This window comes from Choloepus didactylus, chromosome 5 (genome assembly GCF_015220235.1).
Source record: "Choloepus didactylus isolate mChoDid1 chromosome 5, mChoDid1.pri, whole genome shotgun sequence".
Lineage (NCBI taxonomy): Eukaryota > Metazoa > Chordata > Mammalia > Pilosa > Megalonychidae > Choloepus > Choloepus didactylus.
In genome coordinates this window covers 160,172,128-160,193,637 of record NC_051311.1, presented here as the reverse complement: position 1 = coordinate 160,193,637, position 21,510 = coordinate 160,172,128, and the positions used below count along the sequence as shown (strand labels likewise).

Below are 21,510 nucleotides of genomic sequence, written 5' to 3'. Positions count from 1 at the left end.
AAGTTATGTTTTTGTAATTTTCCCTTGACCTCTCTGCTACCTTTTCTGAGTTGTAATGCTGTCTCACATCTCTCAAAGTATGAATTAGAGATTTTATATGTTTCTCCAATTTCTTGCAATAATTTTAATGTTATACATGTAGTACATGCCTTGCACATATTAGGGCTTAAAATATGTATTAGTTGATTAGGTCTCATCTCTCTCTCTCTCTCTCTCTCTCTCTCTCTCTCTCTCTCTCTCACACACACACACACACACACACACACACATGATGCTAATAAAAAAGAACTCATATATCTTAAGGTCGTACATATGCAAAAGATCTGTAATACATTTTATCTATTTCAGAAATGTGCTTTAACAAAATATATTATCTGTGGATTTGTTTGAGAAAGTTGTTCTAAATTGGAAAAAAAGATTAAGTGCCTTTAAAAAACTTTCTTTTGTTTGGTGTGTTCTGTAAAATATCTATCTGAACCAATTTTGTCTCTTCACATTTGGCAGGTATTGATTTTCCTTCCTTGTGTCTTGTATCGATCTATGGTTAACACGGCTGTTAGAGCTCCATGCATGCTTATTTTCCTTGTCTGTCTACTTTTTGCTTGATGACTTTACAGTAGGTGAGGAGGGCCTGCCAATTAGCTTTCCTGGCTCTGTAGCTAGAAAGCAGATTTTATTTTAAACTGCTATAAATTCCTTAGAACTCATACACTCTGACTATACCACCAAGCTGGTGAGGTTGAGATTTAAAATTTGATCATGGTAGTCACCAGTTTTAGGCCATCACTCACACTGTCTACTCCAAAGCTTGGACCCAAGGAAGATGCAGGCAAGGACTAATATTTTCTTTGGGTAGAGTGGGTCCTAAGGAAAGCTAGAGACCTTTGCTGTGTGCATGAAGTGTTTTTGCAGCAATCTCTGAAGCCAAGACATATCTTCTGGTGTAACGCAAACTCAGTGACTATTAGCAGTATGTTTTTAATAGTTTTGAAACTTTTAGTATTATTCTAGACATTCTAGATGGCCTGTGTGAGATGGGTGGTTCCTTCCCATCCAGAGAGCTAAGTGCTGTTTAATGAATTTCCTTTGTACCTCTGTCAAGAGGGTTCTGGATGCCAGCTCCTTGGGTGCATGAATGGAATCCCCCATTCTACAGAGGTAAAGCATGGGTCTTGGGTGAAAAAAAGATCGAGTCCAGACTGGGAATAAGTACCTAATTTTTTTTTTTTACTTTTTATTTTGAAAAACATTTCTGAGAACAAAGAACTGCTATATAGTCTTTGCCCACTCAAGTTCCATCAGTTGCCTGTCAATCTGTACGAATTCCTCAGTTTTTCCTTGACTTTCATGACTTTGGTTTTTTAAAGATTACAGACCAGTCATTTTGTGCAATGAACTTAAATATGGATTTATTCCATATTTCCTCATGTTTAGATTGTGTTATACATTCTTGGCCAGGATATTATGGAAGTGTTACTGTGTTCTTATTGATTCCTACAAGATGGCACATGACACTGATTTGTCCCATTACCGGTGGTGATAATTTTGACCATTTAGTTCAAATGGTATCTGCCAGGTTATTCCACTCTAAAGTTGATTTTCCTTGTCTCTTTATTACTAATTGCTTTTTAAGGACGTGATTTGAGACTCTGTAAATTCCCATTCCTTATCCCACATTTACCCACTAGTGTCAGCACCCTTTGATGTTTCTTGCCTAAATTAATTATTACTGTTACATATGCCAAATGGTGAGTTTTCTAATTCTGTCATTATTCTACATATTTTAGTTGGCATTCTACAGTAAGGAAGAGCTTTCTCTTTACCCCATTTATTTGTCTATATCAGAGTGAATCATGGCTTTTTCCAGAGTTACAATCTGTTGTGATCACTATTTGAAGCTGAAATTGTACCAGATCTCACCAGAGGGAGCTCCTTCTAGCTGACTTCTGTGTCTTTTTGATGTGTCCCTAAAATTCTTTGTGTATTTTCTTACTTTCTTATATAACAAGATATTTACTCCAAGATCATCTTGTACTTTCCCAGCCCCAATCCTGGAATCAGCCATTTCTCCAAGAAGTTCTGGTTGCTAATGATTTACATCTATATTTATTTCTCTATCTATCTATAGAAAGAAAAGCATGAGCTCAACTCCAAATAGAACTTCCAATTCTAATCTAACAACATAGGATTCATCTAACTTTTCCTCTTTCCATATTTGTACCTCCCTTTTATGACAGTGAGAAACTCAACTTCCATTAATTTCAATGTATTAATTTATTCTCTCTGTTCTCCTATATGTAGCTAATCTCCCAAGGCATCTAGGCTGCCACTCTGCGGATGTCCCCCTTGCGCCAACCTTAACCTCACAGAGCTGCTGTCCACTCCCAACCTCTCTTAACTGGCCCCAAGCCCTAATCTGATGTCTTCTCCACACTGGCTCTAGATGCCAGCAAACCACCTTCTTGCTCCACTTGGGCCAAAGTAGAAAAAAGGGAAGGAAGGAAGGAAGGAAAGAAGGAAGAAGGGAGGGAAGACAGCAGGTCCTAATTCTTTTGAGAACCTTTTGGAAATGCCGTGCTTGTGACAACCCTGTCATTTCTTTTTCAAGGAGCAGTGAATCCAACCATTCAGAGATCCTTCATTTTGGTACTTATGTCTTCTTATTTTGAAACAGCTTCAGTGTCGAAACACTTATGACAGCCTGGTGAAATCTAAATACTGATGACATCAGTCTCTCAAACTGCAGTTGCTGTGGCCCATCTTTATGCATTTTCTGTTTAAAAGAGGCATCATAGAGTAGCATAGATCACCTCCTTGACCTGCAGTCGAGCTTTTTATACCTTATGTAATTTAATCCTCACAGAAACTCTGAGAAGGTGATGTATTCCCTCCGTTGAACAGATTAGAGTCTGAGAGACTAAATCTGAGAAAGGTAAATGAGTTGCCCAAAGTCAGGAATTGGAATTTAATTGTGTTGGACTCCCAAATTTTCTACCCTGCCTTCTAACTTTTGCTGTCTCAACAGTCGTTTTTTCAAAGATCTACAGATGATGTAATAATTCTACAGCAGGCTGAATAATGGCCGCTCAAAGATGTCCACACCCTAATCCCTGGAACCTGTGAATCTTCCCAGATAGAGTTTTTGTGTTGAGAAGATTATCCTAGAATATCTGGGTGGACAGGGGTCTTTATAAGTGGGCGTAGGAAGGTCAGGCAGAGGACAAGGCAATGTGATGAAGAAGCAGAGATTCAAGTTTTGTGCTTTGAAGATGGAGAAAGGGATCATAGCCAAGGAATACAGACATCTACTCAAAGCTCAACAAGAAAAGGAGGTAGATTCTCCCCTAGAACCTTGAGAAGAAATGAGCTCAACCAACAACTTGACTTTTTAGCTCAAGGAAACTGACTTCAGACATCTGACCTTCAGAACTGTAAGAGAATAAATGTGTGTTGTTTAAGCCACTAAGCTTGTGGTAAGTTGTTAAAGCAGCAATAGCTAACAGTTACACACTAATTCTTATAAGAGAATAAAGTGCTCAGTGCACTGCCCTGTCCCCACTTCTAAGAGGAATTAGCTGGTGTCTCTCATTTTCTTTATCATCTTAGTTCTCCACATGGTTTTATCTTCTGCTTCTCAAAGTGCAGTCATTTTTGGGAAACTGGCAGAAATGCGGCATATGTTACATTTTGGCCAAAGTTTAGAGATTCTTCTTCTGCTAATGCCATCACCCAGCTGGACTATGTCAGCATTCTCTTACAAGAGGTCTGATCAACTTCATAAATTTCTCTGTCATCTCGGCAAAATGGCACCTTGCACTGATCATCCTGAGGATGTGTTTCATCAAACTGACACCTTAAGAATAGGCCGAGTCTGGGGTTTGACACTACTTTGGCAATGCCGTTTTACACCAAGCGCTGAATTAGAGGGGCCCTAGCACTCCAGGCTGAGGGATTGATAGGACAGCCAACATTTATGGGACATCAGGCTGTTATAAATTTAGATCCTGAAGCTGTTTTATAGTGAGAAGATGTAAATTCCCAAATGAAGAATCCCAGAGCTATTGAATTTACTGCTGCCTGGAAAGAGATGGAATGTGCCACAGGCATCACATTTAAATCCATAGTTTTTTTAAAATATAAATTATTTGCATACCATTTAGTATGCTTAAGGTGTAATTTTATCATTTCTTATTTCCTCTCTATGCATTTAGTGGAATGAATTTATGTAAAAATTAATAGGAACAGTTTGGCCAATCCTGATTTTTTTGTCCTTTGACCTGAGAAGCTTGAGCTCATTCCAGTGAATTTCAAAATATTAGATATGATCAAAAATGACTTTCTGCTACTTTTATATAAAAAAGCCTGGTGTGGGTCCTGCTTGGTCTATATGAATTGGCATATAGCTTCTGTTCATTTAGAAGTGATAGAAAAATACTGAAAGAGGAGGAGGGTGTGTGAATAATGTCATTTGATATCTACATTTGAAAAACTGCATGAAAGCAACATATTCTGAAACTGGAGACTGTAGCTGGGATGTTAGATGCTTTTGAAGGGGTGTTTATATGTGTTAAGCAGGCCATCCATAATCTTATCTATAATAAAAAAAATGTACAGTATTTTGTGTTGCCCCATAATTGCCCAGATGAAACAACATGTAAGTTTCCCTTATTTCTTATCTAAAAAAAAAATTGTGATGATTTGGCCTTCAAGCACAGATACTGATTTAAACTTGTGCTAGAAAATATGTATCAGATGATAAAGAATGTACTAAAAATAAAATGTGGAATTCCATTTTCTAAGCTTGGTGGATGGGTAGTTACCGTCCTTTAAATTTCCCTTCATTAAAGGCATCGGTAATATTCTATTTTGGATGTTATGATTCCATGACACATTTGATGAAGGGACCTTAAGACTGCTGCTTCCATTTATCTTGGGAATTACAGCCCAGAATGACAAGGGTGATGCTCATCATTGAGCACCCAAACCTATTAGCATCACATTGCTTTTGAAACAATGTGGCTTTTATGGGTTCATTTGGCTCCATTGCCATTTTCTCATATTTTCAGAGCCTCCCGGGACTGTGTGCCTGCAGTAACGGTGATCTGACACTAGATGGTGCTCAGAATATGCTCTTTGCCTTAGACTTGGCTTTTACCTTTATTCCTGTGAAGTTGGAGAACCTCAGACAAATTGTACCCTGGTATTTAGTACAGCGGAACATTGTGTAGTAGTGTAATTGATTGTATCCCCCACTGATGTGTGAGATTCTTGAGGGCACAGACTGCACTTATGCTGTTTCCTCCTCCTGCACACACACACAACACACTCACACACATGTAAACACATGCATGCACACATTTGTTATGAAAGGAGGAAGAGAAGTAAAATTGAAAAAGGGTGTATTATATAATTCACAATTAAACTTGAACATTAAATGAGAATTCCATTTAGAATAAGATTCAAAGGATAGTCTTCACTCAGTAATTCTGGACTCACACTATTTCTATTGCTTCTGATTTCATTCTTTATAAATGCACTTCTTGCTCTAGGACTGGTGCCCTCATTGTAAGTATGAATAACAGTATTTATCTCTCTGGGTTATTTTGATTATTAAATGATGTAACATACCACATACCTCCTACTAGGCTTATTCGTCCTTCTCCATCCCCATATGACCAGATATCATGAGCTTACTAATGTGGCAGGCTCTGTTCTCAACACTTTATATAGATGACTGCATTTAACACTTGCCACCATCCCATTATATGTGTTTTTATTATTATAATCATTTAACACCCAATAAAACTAATGGTCCATCCAGCTGATAAACCCACACTCAACATGCCCCAACCAAGCACTCCCCAGTCACAGAGAGGTAAAACAATTCGTCCCAGGTTGCATAGCTGTCATGGATTCAGAAATGCCATTATTATTTATTATTTGCTGTAGGGGTGGTGAAGGTTGGCAGCTCTTCCTTGGGGTCTTGCTGGTAATTAGCAAAGGGGATCTTTAGAATAAAGGTGACTGCATCGGAACTAAAGTAAAATGTTCTGACCCTTTGCCGGTGCTGACAATGCAGATTTCTCTCCATAGGATCCTTTCCCAAGTTAATTGCACACAAAGAGAAGGGACATGGGGTCCCTTGTACTTGGAGGTGATCAGTTTGGACCCACTGAGTCCAAGGTATCAGCTAGATGGACAATTAGACTGGTCCAGCAGGAAGAGCTTGGGGAGAGGCTACAGCCAGAGCCCCAGATCTCTGTGGAAGTCTGCAAAAAGCAGGGGGTGAGTAGAAGCTCATGCATGGCTGATATTGCCCAAGGGAAGCCTGGCCACACCATGCACGTTGCCTACCTTGGTGCGTGGCTCATACAGGACATTCAGTACTTCTTAGCCAAATAAATGGTTATTAGAAAAGTTTCTGAAGGCTTCCAGAGCCTGTGTCAAGAACATAGCAGCCATCATCTTTTGAACTTCAGCTACTACTAGTATCATCCCTGTTTTACATGAGGCACAAAATCTCAGCAAGGTCAGGTCCCATGCCCCCTCAGCTAGCCCAGGGCCTAGCCTCAGCACTCAGAACCCAGCACTTCCAATCCCTACCTCAGGAGGTTAGGCTCTTGACTTTCATGTCTGAGCCAAATTGCTCCCTCTTGTTGCTCTCTGCCTGGTGCTTATGTTAACGATGCTATCCCCATCCCTCCAAGACAAATCCCTGCCAAATCTCCAGGGCCTAACCCATCTGCCTTTGACTTGGCTTGCTCAGCTTCTTCATCTCACTCATGCTGGTTTGGGGCTTTGTCTTTGGATTTGAGTAAATCGAAGTTGGGCTTCTGCTGCTAACACTAACTAAATAGTGGCTTTAAGCCAGTTACTTAACTAGCTGCTTTAGATGATGTAGTACATTGTAGCACATGGAGAGCATGCATTCAATGGGGATATGAAATCCCACCCACCCTAAATAAATTCTGAGCATCACGAGTTTAATGTCTGATTCATCTTTGAATGTTGAAGGTGCTAGTACGGTGATCAAAAACTTGAGTTGAATTGGTTGCACTTTATTATTGACACCTCATTTGGCTGTGGATGTGGGTCTACTGCCAGAATATAAGGGTCCAGAGGTCTATGATCACGTTTCACTCATATCTGCATCCTATGAGCCACCTGACAATCAGCTTGCCAAGAATAAGGTGGCCTTAGGGCTTTGCCAATGAAATGAATGACTAAATGAAAGACCGTGTGTTTGGTGTATGACCTAGTTGGGTCATTGAGGCAAAAGAAAAGGAATGCAAGGTAGAAAGGAGTGTAAAATAATATGGAGCTCTTTTTCACTCTCCAAAAGGTGTTTCTGATGCTTTTGCAAGATTCCCAAAAGAAATCCCAGTTTGCCACAGGGACAGAGGTAGAAACGCAGTACCACGAGACACTGGGACATCCTGCTGCCTACCGTAAGTACATTTGTGCTCCAGGGACCATTTCCCCATCCCTCACCCAAAACTCCTTGTTTTAAAAGTCAAATTGAAAGAGATTGGAGGGGGGTAAGTTGATAGAAAGGTTACAGCACAGAAGCAAGAAGCTCAGAGTTTTGTCCTGGCTTAAACAACCAACCATGTATTTATGGGACAGAGTTCTCATTTATTCAGAACTTAATTTCACATCATATGAGAAATGAAAACAGTTCCTCTTCTTTTACCTTCATCACAAACCAACCAACCCAGCCCGCAGTCAATGTGTGGCCATTATGTGTAGGAGCGTTGCCTGGCAATAGACTTACATGCTGAAAAGAGCTAGATGGGGGCTTTGCCTTCTTTGAGCTTCTGTCCCTTCAGAATGGGATTGTGACCCTATGTTTCCTATGTGGACCTCCATGCATAGACAATAACTCAGACAGAATCCAGATGTAGTTCCTAGGTGCAGAATTCAATCCTGTTCCACACATATTTATGTACTCATCAAGCTGAGCTCCAATTTGATCCTGTTCCACACACATTTATAAACAACTCATCAAGTTGAGCTCTAGGAATGTAGAATGTAATAAATTTCAGTGTCTTCATTCAGAGACCTTAGCCCATCAGGGACATGGCCCCATGAGTAAATAGCTAAAATTAAGTATGTTATAGTGTTTATAACAGATGATTGCCAAATGGCATTCTCATCAGCAATGTAGGAGAGTTCCTGTAGCTTTGCTTCCTCTCCTGCACCTGGAATTGTGAGTTATTAAAAATTTATATTTTAGCTGTTATACTAAGTATGTAGTGGTTTCTCATTTTTGTTTTAATGTGCATTTCTCTAATGATTAATTATATTGACCATATCTTCTTTTCCTTTCTAACGGTTTTATTGAGATATAATACACACACCACACAACTAACTCACTTAAAACTGACTCAATGGCTTTTCGTTTATTCACAGAGTTGTGCATCCATCACCACAATCAATTTAGATCATCTTTATTAAGCCAAAAAGAAACCCCTTACCACTTAGCCTTCACCTCTTCAATACTTTTTCCCCTCCAACCTGATGCAATCTCTAATCTATTTTCTGCCTCTTGCTTATTCTATATATTTCATATAAATGGAATCATAAAATATGCTATCCTTGTGACTGGCTTCTTTTACGTAGCATAGTGTTTTCAAGGTTTATCCATTTTGTAGCCTGTATCTGTCCTTCATTTTTTTAATTGCCAAATAATACACCATTGTTTGGGTATACCATATTTTGTTTATCCATTCGTCAGCTCATGGTCATTTGGATTGTTTTCAATTTTTGGCTGTTATAAATAATGCTGTAATGAATATTTGTGTACAAGTTTTTTGTGGACATTTATTTTATCTTGGCTATATACTAAGGAGTGGAAGTATTGGGTCATATGGTAACTCTATGTTTAACCATTTGAGGAACTGCCAGACTGTTTCCCACAGTGGCTCCACCATTTTACATTCCCACTAACAATGTAGGAGTTTTCTAATTTCTTCACATCCTGGCCTACACTTGTATTTTTGATTATAGACAACCTAGTTGGTGTGAAGTTCTGTCTCATGTGGCTTTGATTTGTATTTCCCTGATCGCTAATGATGTTGAACACCTATTCAAATGCTTATGGACCATTTTTATATCTTCTTTGGATTGATGTATATTCATATCCTTTACCAATATTTTAGATTGGGTTGTCTTTTTATTATTGAGTTGTTAACAGCTCTTTACATATTCTATATCTAAGTTCATTATCAGATATATGGTTTGCATTTTTTTACATTTTATAGATTGTCTTTTCACTTTCTTGATGTTGTCTGTTGAAGCATAAAAGTTTTATAATGTTGATGATGTTCAATTTATCTATTTAAAACAATTTTTTTGCTTGTGCTTTTAGTATTTCTAGAAATTGTTGCTTAATCCAAGGTCATGAGGATTTATGCGAATGTTTCCTTCTGAGAATTTTATAGTTTTACAATTAGATCTTTGATCCATTTTGAGCTTATTTTTGTATACAGAGTGAGGTAGAAGTCCAACTTCAATCTTTGGTTTGTGGCTATCCAGTTGGTCCAGCATGGTTTATTGGAAGAATATTTTCCCTCCATTTAATTGTCATGGCACCCTTGTTGAAAATCATTTGACTGCAAGAATAAGGGTTTATTTCTGGATTCTTAGTTGTATTCCATTGATCTATATTTCATTCCTCATATACAGTACCTCATTATCTTGATCACTTGCTTTGTAATAAATTTTGAAATTGAGAGGTGTGGTTCCTCCCACTTTTACTTGTTTCCCAAGATTCCTTTGGCTATTCTGAATCCCTTCAATATTCACTAAGTTTCAGGATCAGTTTTTGAATTTCTTCAAAGAAGCCAACTGAAATTTTGATAAATATTGCCTTGAATCTGCAGATCTATTCGAGGAATATTGCCATCTCAGCAATATTAAGACTTCTGATCCACAAATATGGATACCTTTCCATTTTTAAGGAATTTTTTATTGTCTTTCAACAATGGGTTTTTTTTTTTGAATGTTGCTTTATTCTTCCTTTGTTAAATTTAGTTCCTAACTATTTTATTATTTTGATGCTATTGTAAATGGAATTTGTTTTCTTAATTTCACTTTTGGATTGTTCATTGCAAGTGTACAGAAATACAATTGGTATTTGTATGTTGATCTTGTATCCTGAAAACTTGTTTAACTTGTTTATTAGTTCTAGTAGTTTTTAGTGGAATATTTGTAGTTTTCTCATGTTATCTGCAAATAGAGAGTTGTGCTTCCTCTTTCTCAATTTGTATGATTTTATTTCACTTTCTTGTCTTATTGCCTTAGCTGGAACCTCTACTATGTTATTGAATATAAGTGGTGGGAGTGTGTGCTGTTGTGTTGTTTCTTATCTTAGGGGGAAAGCATTCAATCTTTTACCATTAAGTAAGATGTTAGCTGTGAGTTATTTTATGATACCTTTTATGAGGTTTAGATTACTTCTGTTCCCTATTTGTTGAATGTTTTTATCATGAAAAGGTGTAGAATTTTGTCAAATGCTTTTCCTGCACCTGTTGGGATGGTTAAGTATTTTTGTCCTTTATTTATTGATTGATTGTATTAACTGGTTTTCAGACATTAAAACAACTTTACATTCTGGGGATATATTCTACTTTGATTTTGCTAGATTTGTTTTTTTAACTTTTTTGTTTTGAAATACTTTGAAACTTATAGGACAGTCTCAAAAATAACACAAACCCCATAGAGAGAACTCCAACCCCTATTCCACCAGATGGCCAGATCCACCAATTTTAACATTTTACAACATTTGCCATACCATTCTTTCTTTCCATGTATATATGTGTGTATATATGTATGTATGATCTACCTACCTATTCATCTATTTGTCTGTCTGTTTAGCTATCAATCCATTTTCTGAACCACTGATTAGAGGTTGCATATATTATGCTCCTTGAGCCCTTAATACTGCCATGTACATTCTCTATAATTCTCTTATGCAACTACCTAAAATGTAGTTATACAGTTCAAGAATTTTAGCAATGATATACAGCTTACAGTCTATATTCTAATTTTTTCATATGTTCTGATAATGTCCTTTTGAGCATGTTCTTCTCCCTTGTTAGATCCCATCCAGAATCATGAATTTGAATTTAATTGTTATTGTCTCTTTAGTTCCTCTTTCTTTCTTTTCTTTTTTTTTTTTAATTGTGGGAACATATGTAAAACATAAACTTTTCTGTCTCAACCACTCCCAAGTATACCATTCAATGGGATTAATCACATTCACAATGTTATGGTACCCTCACCACTTTTCATACTGAAACTGTCCCATCTCCCCACACAGAAATGCTTTGTCTGTTAGGAATTCTTGCTGACCTCCACCACTGCCAACCTGTACTCTAATTTCTCCCTTTATGAGTTTGCATATCCTCCTATATTTTCTTTGTAGTTGCCATGGTGCATAAATTTAACACTCTTAATCTATAACAGTCTCGTTTGCTTTGATATTAACTTAATTTCAGTAGTATACACAAACTATGTTCCTTTACCCCTCTGTCCCCCACCTTTATGTAGTACTTGTCACAAATTATGTTTATGCATGTTTGTCCCAAGCCACTGATCTATCATTACATTTTATGCATTTATGTCTTTAACATCCTGTAGGAAGTAAAAAGTGTATTTACAAACTGTAAATACAATAGTCCTAGCATTTATATTTACCAATGTTGTTACCCTTACCAGAGATCTCCATTTCTTCCTGTGGCTTTCATCTATTGTCTATTGTCCTTTCACTTCAATCTGCAAAACTCTCTTTGACATCTCTTCTACTAATGGTCTAGTGGTGATGGGCTTGCTCAGCTTTTATTTTTCAGGGAATGCCTTAATCTCTCCCTTATTTTTGAAAGGTAGTTTTGCCAGATATAGGATTGTTGGTTTGTAATTTTTTGCTTGCAGCACTTTAAATATGTCATCCCCATTGTCTCCATGGTTTCCAGTACAAAATCAGTAGTTAGTCTTATTGAGACTCCCTTATATGTGATGTTACTTCTTTCTTGTTGCTTTCAGAATAATTCTCACTTTATCTGTGGCATTCAACATTTTGATTATAATATAATGTGGTGTGGGTCTATGTGAATCTATCCTGTTTGGAATTCGTTGAGCATCTTGGATGTGTATATTCATGTCCTTTATTAAATTTGGGATATTTTCAGCCATTATTTCTTTGAATATTTTCTCTGCCCCTTTCTGTCTTCTCCTTCTAGGACTTCCACACTGCATATATTCCTCAGGCTCTGTTTACTTTTCTTCATTATCTCTTTTTTCTGCTCCTTAAGCTGGATGATTTCAATGATCTTATCTTCAAGTTCACTGATTCTTTTTTCCTGCCAGCTCCAATCTGCTGTTGAACTCCTCTAGGAAATTTTTAATTTCTGTTACTGTGGTCTTCAGCTCTCTTTGTTTCCTTCTCACAGTTTCTATCTCTTTTTATTGTTCCCTTTGTGCTCGTTTATCGTTTTCCTGGTTTCCTTTAGTTTTTTTGTCCATGTTTTCCTTTAGCTCTTTAAGCATATTTAGTACAACTTTTTAAGAGTCTTTGTCTGGTGTGTCCCAGGTCTGTTCTTCCTCACTGATGGTTTCTAGTTCTTTAATCTTCTCCTTCGCTTGGACCATTGCTTCCTGTTTCTTTGTATATTTTGTAATCTTTTATTGAAACCTTGAAACTCTGACATTTTAATGTGCTACCACTGGGATTTAGACTCTGAAATGTCTGCTTTTTAAGATTATACCTAGCTAGTGTTATGATAGAGCTTTCCTTGAATGCTAGGCACTAACAAAAAAAAAAAAAAAAAAAAAAAAAAAAGGACGGAGAAGAAGGAGAAAAAAAAAGAAAATACCATTCCCAGTCTTTACAGATTGATCTGAGTGAGTGCTATCCTTCAGGGCTTACCCGTACAATGAGTTTAGAGAATGGCTCCAGGCCAAAGCATAGGGGCCTCCCTTATGCACAGTCATCTTGTCTTGGACATGCACTGTAGCTCTAGAGGTCCCCCATTTACAAATTTTTCCTCTTCCCTAGGAAATAGTTTCCCCATGATCCCATGCACTGCATTGTATGTCCTACAGCAAGCAGTTTCTTGACCCAGGCAGCCACAACATTCATATTCTGTAGAAGCATTCTGTAGAAAGGAATGTGCCTTCTACATGCAGGGAAAGTTCTGGTACAGTGAGCCTGTGATGAGTATCATGGTTCGGTCCTTCAGACTGCCATGAATCACATTGTGCCAGACATGCATTCTCTCAGTGTGTGTGTGTAGGTTACTCTGCTCCCTCCAGAACTGGAGCCAGGGACCCATACTGGGAGTGAGGACTGGCTCCATACTGAGCCAGTGATGGGATGGGGGAGAGGCCACCAGGGTGCCTCAAGATCCTACTACTTTTAAGTAGCCTTTTCTTGGTTCAGCACTCACACTGTTTCTGCAAGCCTTTAACTGTTTTCTGGAGCAATGAGAAATATCTTTCTGCCAGTTATTGCTAGGTGTGTATGTGTGTGTGTGTGTGTGTGTGTGTGTGTGTGTTGTAGAAACCTTAGGCTTCTCACTCTGCCATCTGGATCAGGGCATGAATCAACTTGTTAGTTTTAGGTTGAAAATTTTGTGTCCCTATTTATAAGAGGTATTAGGCAGTAGTTTTGTTTCTTTATGATGTCTTTGCACTTGGTATCATGGTAATATTAGAATTTTAGAATGAATTGGGGACTATTCCTTATCATATATTTTTTGAAGCATTTATAAAGAATTGATATTACTTTTTCTTTAGATGTTTGGTAGAATTAATCAGTGAAGCCATCTGGCCCTGGGTTTTTCTTTGGGGATAGTTTTATGATTACAAACTCAATTTCTTTACTTGTTTACACTTATTAAAATTGTCTCTTTCTTTTTTGAACTAATTTCACTGTTTTATGTTTTTCTAGGAATTTGTTCACATCATGTAAACTGTCTAATTTGTTGGCATGCAGTTGTTCATAGTATTCCTTTATAATCCTTTCTATTTTTGTAAGTTTGGTAGTAATGTCACCTTTTATATTTATGATTCTAGTAACTTTAATCTTTTCTGTTTTTTTTAGTCAATATAGCTAAAGTTTGTTAATTTTGTTACTATTTTCAAGGAACCAGATTTTGCTGTCATTGATTTTTCTCGATTATTTTTCTTTTTTCTACTTCATTAATTTCAGCGTCTATATTATTTCCCTCTTCCTGCTTGAAATAGATTTAGTTTGCTCTTTTTATCCAATGCCTTAAGGTGAAATATTAGGTTATTGGTTTGAGAGCTTTCTTCTTTAATATAGGCATTTATGGCTCTTCTTTAATATAGGCATTTATGGCTATTAATTTCCCTCTAAGAGTGGCTTTAGTTGTGTTCCATAAGTTTTGGTATGTTGTGTCTTTATTTTCATTCATCTCAAAGTGTTTTCTAAGTTCCCTTTTGATTTCTTCTTGGACCCATTTTTCAGCATTGTCTTTTGAAAATTTCAACATATTAATGAGTTTCCCAAATTCTGTTCTTTTATTAACATCCATTTTCCATTCCAATGTAATTGGAGAATATATTTTGTCTGATTTCAATCATTTTACATTTATTAAGGGCTGTTTTGTGGCCAAGAAGTTGGTCTATCCTGGACAACATGCCCTGTGTGGTTGAGAATGTGTATTCTGCTCTGATGGTGTATATCGGTTGTATGTAGTGTTATCCATTATTGGAATTTAGGTATGAAGTTTCTGACTATTATTGTGTATTTCTCTACTTAATTCTGTCAGTTTTGCTTCATGTATTTTGAATTTCTCTTAGGTCCATACATGTTTATAATTTTTTAATTTTCCTGGTGGACGTCTTGTTGCGTGTCTTTTATAGTCTCCTTTCAACTTTGAGTTCTCTCTGATCCTTTTAGAACATGATGGTATTGTATATGCTGAAGCAATTTTCTCAAGAAATTTGGGAGCTTCCCTTTGGAGTTCAAAAGTGTTCCTCCATTAGACAAAAGCTATATCTGTAAATCTTTTCCAGATAGTCCTTTCTCTATTTTTGGCATCTGCAGAGCTGGCTGAGGGCTCAGCATTAAGCTTTTTTTAGAAGCCCTCTGATTTGGTTGAGAAGATCTGTAAGGCTCACCGTTAATCTTTTTAAAGAGTCTTTTTTGGTGACTAAATACTCTCAGTTTTGATCTTTCTGAGGTTTTAGCAAAAGCTCATATAGTAACATACTCAGTCGTTTCTCTCTGCCATATTTTGAAGAATTTTTTCTGCCTTTCAGCACTTTTTTAAAAATATGGAGATGTTTAGAATATTCAAAACCTTCAGTTCCTTTTGTTGTTGTTGTTTAACATTTTTTCCCTCAGTTTATCACTCTCCTCTTCCTTTTACTACAAGCATAAAGAAGAAACCAGGCAACACCTTCAGTACTCTGTTTTTAAATCTCCTTAGCCATATAACCAACTTTATTGCTTATGAATTCTGCTTTCCTCATAACTGCATGAGACAATTTTGCTAAGCTTTCTATCCCTTATGAGCAAGATCTCCTTTCTTCATTTCCTCACTCTCTTTTGAGCCCTTATGGGCAGCATCTTTAAAATTCATATTTCTACTAACAGTCTTTCCAAGGCACTTTAGACTTTCTACATAAATTTCCTCGAAATTTTCCTTGCCTGCCAGAAGCCTACTGCCCAATTTCAAACAACCTGCCCATTTTTAGGTATGTGTTATTGCAGCACCCCATTTCCTGACACCAAAATCTGTATTCATTTCCTAATGCTGCTAAAAATTGGCACAATTTTAGCATATCAAAACAATATCCATGTATTATCTCTGTTTCTAGAAGTCAGAAACTGGGCATGATATAGCTGGGTTCTCTGCTCAGGGTTGTACAAGGCTGAAATAAAGGTGTCCTCTGGGCTGCATTCTCATCTAGAACTCAGAGTCTTCTCTCCAGCTCATTCAAGTTGTTGGTAAAATCCAGTTCCTTTTAGTTAAACCAAATGGCATATTTTTGCTAGCTGTCAGCAGGAGTTGTTCTCAGTGCCTGGAAATCTTCAGGTTCTAGCTACGTGGTTCTCTCACAATATGGCAGTCTACTTCTTCAGAGTGAGCCAGAGGATCTCTGTTTTGATTACTTTATAGTCAACTAAGTAGAGATCTTAATTACATCTGCACAGTCTTTTCACCCTTGCCATGTGACGCAGTGTAATTGTGAGAGTGACATCTATCATATTCACAGGCCCCACCTATAAACAAGGGGAGGAAGTTACACAGGATGTGGACCTTTGGGGATAATTCCTGAATCCTACCTACCTCAAACAGTATAATAACATGATAACTTGAATATTCATGACTAGTAATGTATTTGAGCCCCTGTTCATATTTATTAGCCATTGGATTTCCTCTTTTGTAACAAGGTTGTTCCCCTTTGCCTCTAAATTTTATTTTTTTAGAATTGTGTTCTTAATTTGCCTTTACTAACATAAACTGCATAAATTTTATAGTGAATGGCATAGAATTTAATTGTCATGGCTAGATGAGTTTTTACATGGAACACACGTACATAACCATCTCTCAAATCAAAATAGAAATTCCAAGCACCTCAGCAGACCCTCTCACATCTTCTCCAAGCCAAACCCCTCCCCCAAAAGGTTGTCCTGTTGCTATAGAATAATTTTGCATATTGTTGAACTTTATATAAATGGAATAATGCAGTATATACCAGTCTGTGTTTTGTCTCTGAGATCCATCTATGTTTCGTTTTGGATCATTTCTATGTAGTAGTATCCTGCTGCATATTTGTCTCTTTATTCTACTATTTCATGTAATAATTTTATTTTAACTGGACATATATTTTATTTTATTTTTGCTATTAGCTTTTTGCCTAAAGGCTTAATTTCTGAGCTTTTATTTCTTTTAAGATATATTAGTTAGTGACTTTCAAACATAATAAGAATGAATTGAAGGAACATACTGTTAGGCTCATAAACATTTTATCATCATTGAGAATTTAAGATAATTTACGTTGAAAATAGATTGCCTACATACATCCTTTTCATTAGGATTATACATCTGTTTTGGGAAATGATAACTTCATGCTCTGAATTTAGAAAACGTTATAAAAATCTATGCAAATATGTTAAAATAAAATGTGAAATAAAAGTAATGTTATGTGAAAAAGAGTAGCATTTTGAATTTAAGAAAAAAAATTGAGGAAAGAAAAGTTACAACTTTCCCGTTAGTATTGTAAAATATAATATAAAATGTTATTTTATTTATCATTCACAAAACTAATTATGAAACTGCATTGTTTATAAATTTATGTAAGTATTTCACTACTAAATAAGAAGCAAGTCCAACATGCATTAAAAGGAATTTAATATGAGAGTGTCTGTATTTGCCAATTTTATGATATTATGCAAATCCTTCCCTAAAACTCAACGTAAGACCCCTACCAAAAGCAAATTTATACTACTTAGGAGATATAACTTTATCAAAATCATAGTTCGAGATTTTGTATTAATGTCTTCTAGGTAAAGTGATTTAGTCACTGTTTTGTTTGTTTGCTTGTTTTTTAAGCGCAAGAGCTACACCTGAGAAATGTAATTTCTTAGAAAAATGATTCACTAAAATCTTCTCCCCCTCATTGATGCCCTCAATGATTACTTTTTCATTATCAATTCTTAGTCCCTGGCTGTGCTTGCCTGTGGTACTTCTCTCTACACAAGCCATATGTCTTCAGAAACAGTCTTCCAAGGGGCTAGTTCTCAAATAACTCATTTCTTGCTTCTCTGAAAGATGGATGGAGTAAAAATAAAATATAAAATATATTCTTTTTAATCACAAGGCCCCTAGTAGCTCCATGGAAATGAATTATGAAGGCTAAATCCTGGAACTGCACATTTGTCCTTGTGTGTATAATACAGGATGTGAAAGTCACTTTTTCATGGCCAAGACACTATTTATTAGATGCCTTCTGGAGTGTGTCAAATTCTATGAGACGCACCTTAAGGGCATTTTTGCACTAAATCCTCATGGTTGGATTGGAAATGGACTTTCCGATTTCTATGTTATGGATGAGGAGACTGCAATTTAGAGGAGTTTTCTGATTTGTCCAAACTCTCAGCAGGTCTAAGACGAGACTGCTATCCAGAAGTGAAACCTGCCATTTTGATCTCTTTGGATCCTTTCTTGTTTCGCAATGGCTTTTCCAAAGCCCAATAAGCAAGTGCATACTGTACTTGTAATATACACAGATAAGTGGGTTGACTAGTTGGCTTCCGGAAAAACTTGGAAATCTCACATCAATCAGAATGACCTGGAGAGTTTATTAAAACATGGATGCTGGGCTCCATCCCTAGAGTTTCTGATTCAGCAGGTCTAAGACAAGGTCTGAAAACTTACATTTCTAGTAAGTTCCCAGGTGAGGCTGAGGATCACACTTTGAGAACTGCTGCTATGATATGGTAGTAGAAGGACAGTTCTCTTTAGAATCAGAAATTCTGTTCTGTGCTCTTCCCATTGCTTTCTAATGGTGCACTTGGCAAGCCATTTCCTTGCTGAGCCTCATGCATCTGAAAGTGTGGCCAGTTGATTTCTAAGACTGTTGTAGCCCTAGCAGTCTGTATCTGTGCTGATTGCCTGAACTAGAATAAAAGCTGGCCCTATGTTGGTACTAGCTCCAGTGCACTGCATTGTTCTAGCCTGGTTCCAACATTACCTCCTCTGGAAGCCTCTCTCCGGTCTTCTGAGCAGAGTTACTCACCCTCTTCTCCATGTTCCTGCAACACTCAATATGTGTTTCTTTCAGAAGTTTGAATATGGTGATTTCTTTTTCCTTTTTTAAAGCAATTTTATTGAGATATAATCACAAACCATACAATCATCCAAAGTGTACAATCATTCATAGTATCATCATACAGCTGTGCATTCATCACCACAATCAATTTTTGAAACTTTTCATTACTCAAAAAAAATAAAAAAATAAAAATAAGAATAAAAATAAAAGTAAAAAAGAACACCCAAAACATTCCATACCCCCATCTCCCCTATTATTCATTTACTTTTTGTCCCCATTTTTCTACTCATGTATCCATACACTGGATAAAGGAAGTGTGAGCCACAAGGTTTTCACAATCAAATGGTCAAACCGTATAAGCTATATAGTTATACAGTTGTCTTCAAGAATCAAGGGTACTGGATTGCAGTTCAACAGTTTCAGGTATTTCCTTCTAGCTGTTCCAATACACTAAAAACTAAAAAGGGATATCTATATAATGCTTTAGAATAACCTCCAGAATGACCTCTCGACATCATTTGAAATCTCTCAGCCACTGAAACTTTACATTCTTTCATTTGTCTTCCCCCTTTTGGTCAAGAAGGCTTTCTCAATCCCACAATGCCAGGTTCGGGCTCATCCCTGGGAGTCACATCCATGTTGCCAGGGAAATTTACACCCCTGGGAGTCAGGTCCCACATAGGGAGGAGGGCAGTGAGATAACCTGCCGAGTTTTGACTTGAATAGAGAGGCCACATTTGAGCAACAAAAGAGTGAACATGGTGATTTTTTGTTATTTATTTGCCTAGTTTTGTTTTCTTCTAATAGATTCAGCATTTTAATGTATAGTAGATTCTCAGCAACAAAACTCTCAACACTGCTCAGAAATCCAACCATGTCTCCCAGGTCATCATTCTCTCCAAATTGAGGTCAAGTCAGCTTCAAATGTCCCACTTCTCAGATCTCAGACTCCTCTTTTTCCTGTCACTCTCACTGAATGAGACTCCTTCCTGCTTCCTGGAAAAAATATGAGTAAATGGATAAAAACCTTAATCTACGTCACAGCCATGAACCTATTGCACCCTCATGTCCCCATCACCTTTCCTTCTCCCTGTTAGAAGGGAGAACAGGACCCTCTTGTGAGACCAATTTCTTTGCCTGTGATGTATCCCCTCCCACCTTCTAAGTAATACTTTTTTATTCTAGGTTTTCAACTTTTCCCCATCTCCTGTATTTCTCCCATTAGAGTTTAAACATGCTCATGGCTCTTTAGGAAAAGCAAAGCAGCAAAAGAGAAACAAAAGCTTCCCTCCAAACCACTTGCATTTCAGATACCTCCCTCTCTGTTCCCCTTCAGAGCCAACCTTCTTTCTTAAAAAAGGTGTCAAGATGTTCTTGCTGACTCTGTTCTCTCTTCTCTTACCTGTGTCTCAGTCCACTCAGATATGGCTTATTCTCCCATCATCTCATTGAAAAGGCCATTAAACTATTAATTTCATGGGGCATCATACTTAATCTCTAAGTAGTATCCAACTCTGTCTTTTTGGATAAAACTTTTTTTCTTTGGAATCTCTGACATCACATTTATTTTCTCTGTTGACTCTAAGTGCTCCTTCTCAGTCTGTTATCAGTTCACCTTCTTCAATCCAACTTTTTATGGTAGAGATCCACAAGGCCCAGCCAGTCCTACACCCTCTTCTCTCCTTGCTCTGTACTTTTTCCCCCCATGGGCCACTTTGTCCTGATACCCACTGGCTGCTGATACCCACAAGTCTAAAACCAACCCAGGCCACTTCTGTCGACTGTGACTGCCTGCTTAGCAACGCCATTCAAATGCTTCCCAGTAACCTCTGTCTCAACATTTTGAAATCCAACTCATGACATTCACCCAGAAACCTTTCCCTTGTTGTTCTTAGTCTTTAGAGAATTTCCTCACTGTCTACCTAATTTACAAGCAAGAATGTCAGAGCTGATCTGTGCCCTTTACCCTTCACCTTCCACCTAGAGTCATTACAAAATTCCATCAGTTCATGCCCCACACTGTAGCTAGAGTCTTCTTTTAAAAATAGGTGTGTTATTCCCACCTAAAAATATTGAATGTTTTCCATTTTTCTTACAATGAAGACCCTAATTCTCCCCACAGACTCCTAAGATGATAGAAAGTCTGGATCCTGCTTACCACCTCTCCGTGCTGCAGCCAGACTGGATTCCTTTCTGTTTCTAGAATATTACAAGCTCCTCCTTGCCTAGAGTCTTCACAAAAGCTCCTCCTCTACTCTTCTCTTTCTTGCCTCACTGAGCTAATCCATCCTCATTCCATGTGCAGTTTAGTTACCCTTCTGCACCCCCCAGGCAAGGATGGATATCCTGCTTATATACATGTGCTCATGGTGTCCTCTCTGTATTCTTCATAGCACCTGTAACAGGTTGCCTTTAAATAACCAAATGTACTTGTTGAATATCTGCACCCACTGAAAGAAAGTTAGCCCAAGAGGGCAGGACCCATGGATGTCTTACTTGTTTTGCCGTATTCCTAGCACCTGATGCAGTACCTTTTCACGGGAGACGTTTAATACCTGTTTCTTGCCTTCCTGACCTCCTGGCCAGATGAATGGGTCAGTGTACTTGTGGCTATGAATGCAGAGGCAACTGATGACCTCTTGACCCCACTTGGGCTCACCTTCAGGGCTCCCGTTTCCCATTGGTCCTTGGCAGATGTCTGGT

General features: G+C 37.5%; 1 protein-coding gene across 1 annotated transcript in view; it reads left to right on the top strand.

Annotated features, from left to right (window-relative positions):
- The window catches only part of ABCA13 (ATP binding cassette subfamily A member 13), a 453,377-nt gene that overhangs the window by 248,747 nt on the left and 183,120 nt on the right, over positions 1-21,510 (top strand). Inside the window, exon 41 of the mRNA XM_037837193.1 lies at positions 7,343-7,448. Coding sequence (XP_037693121.1) covers positions 7,343-7,448 — 106 coding nt within the window. The remainder of the gene's footprint in view (positions 1-7,342; positions 7,449-21,510) is intronic.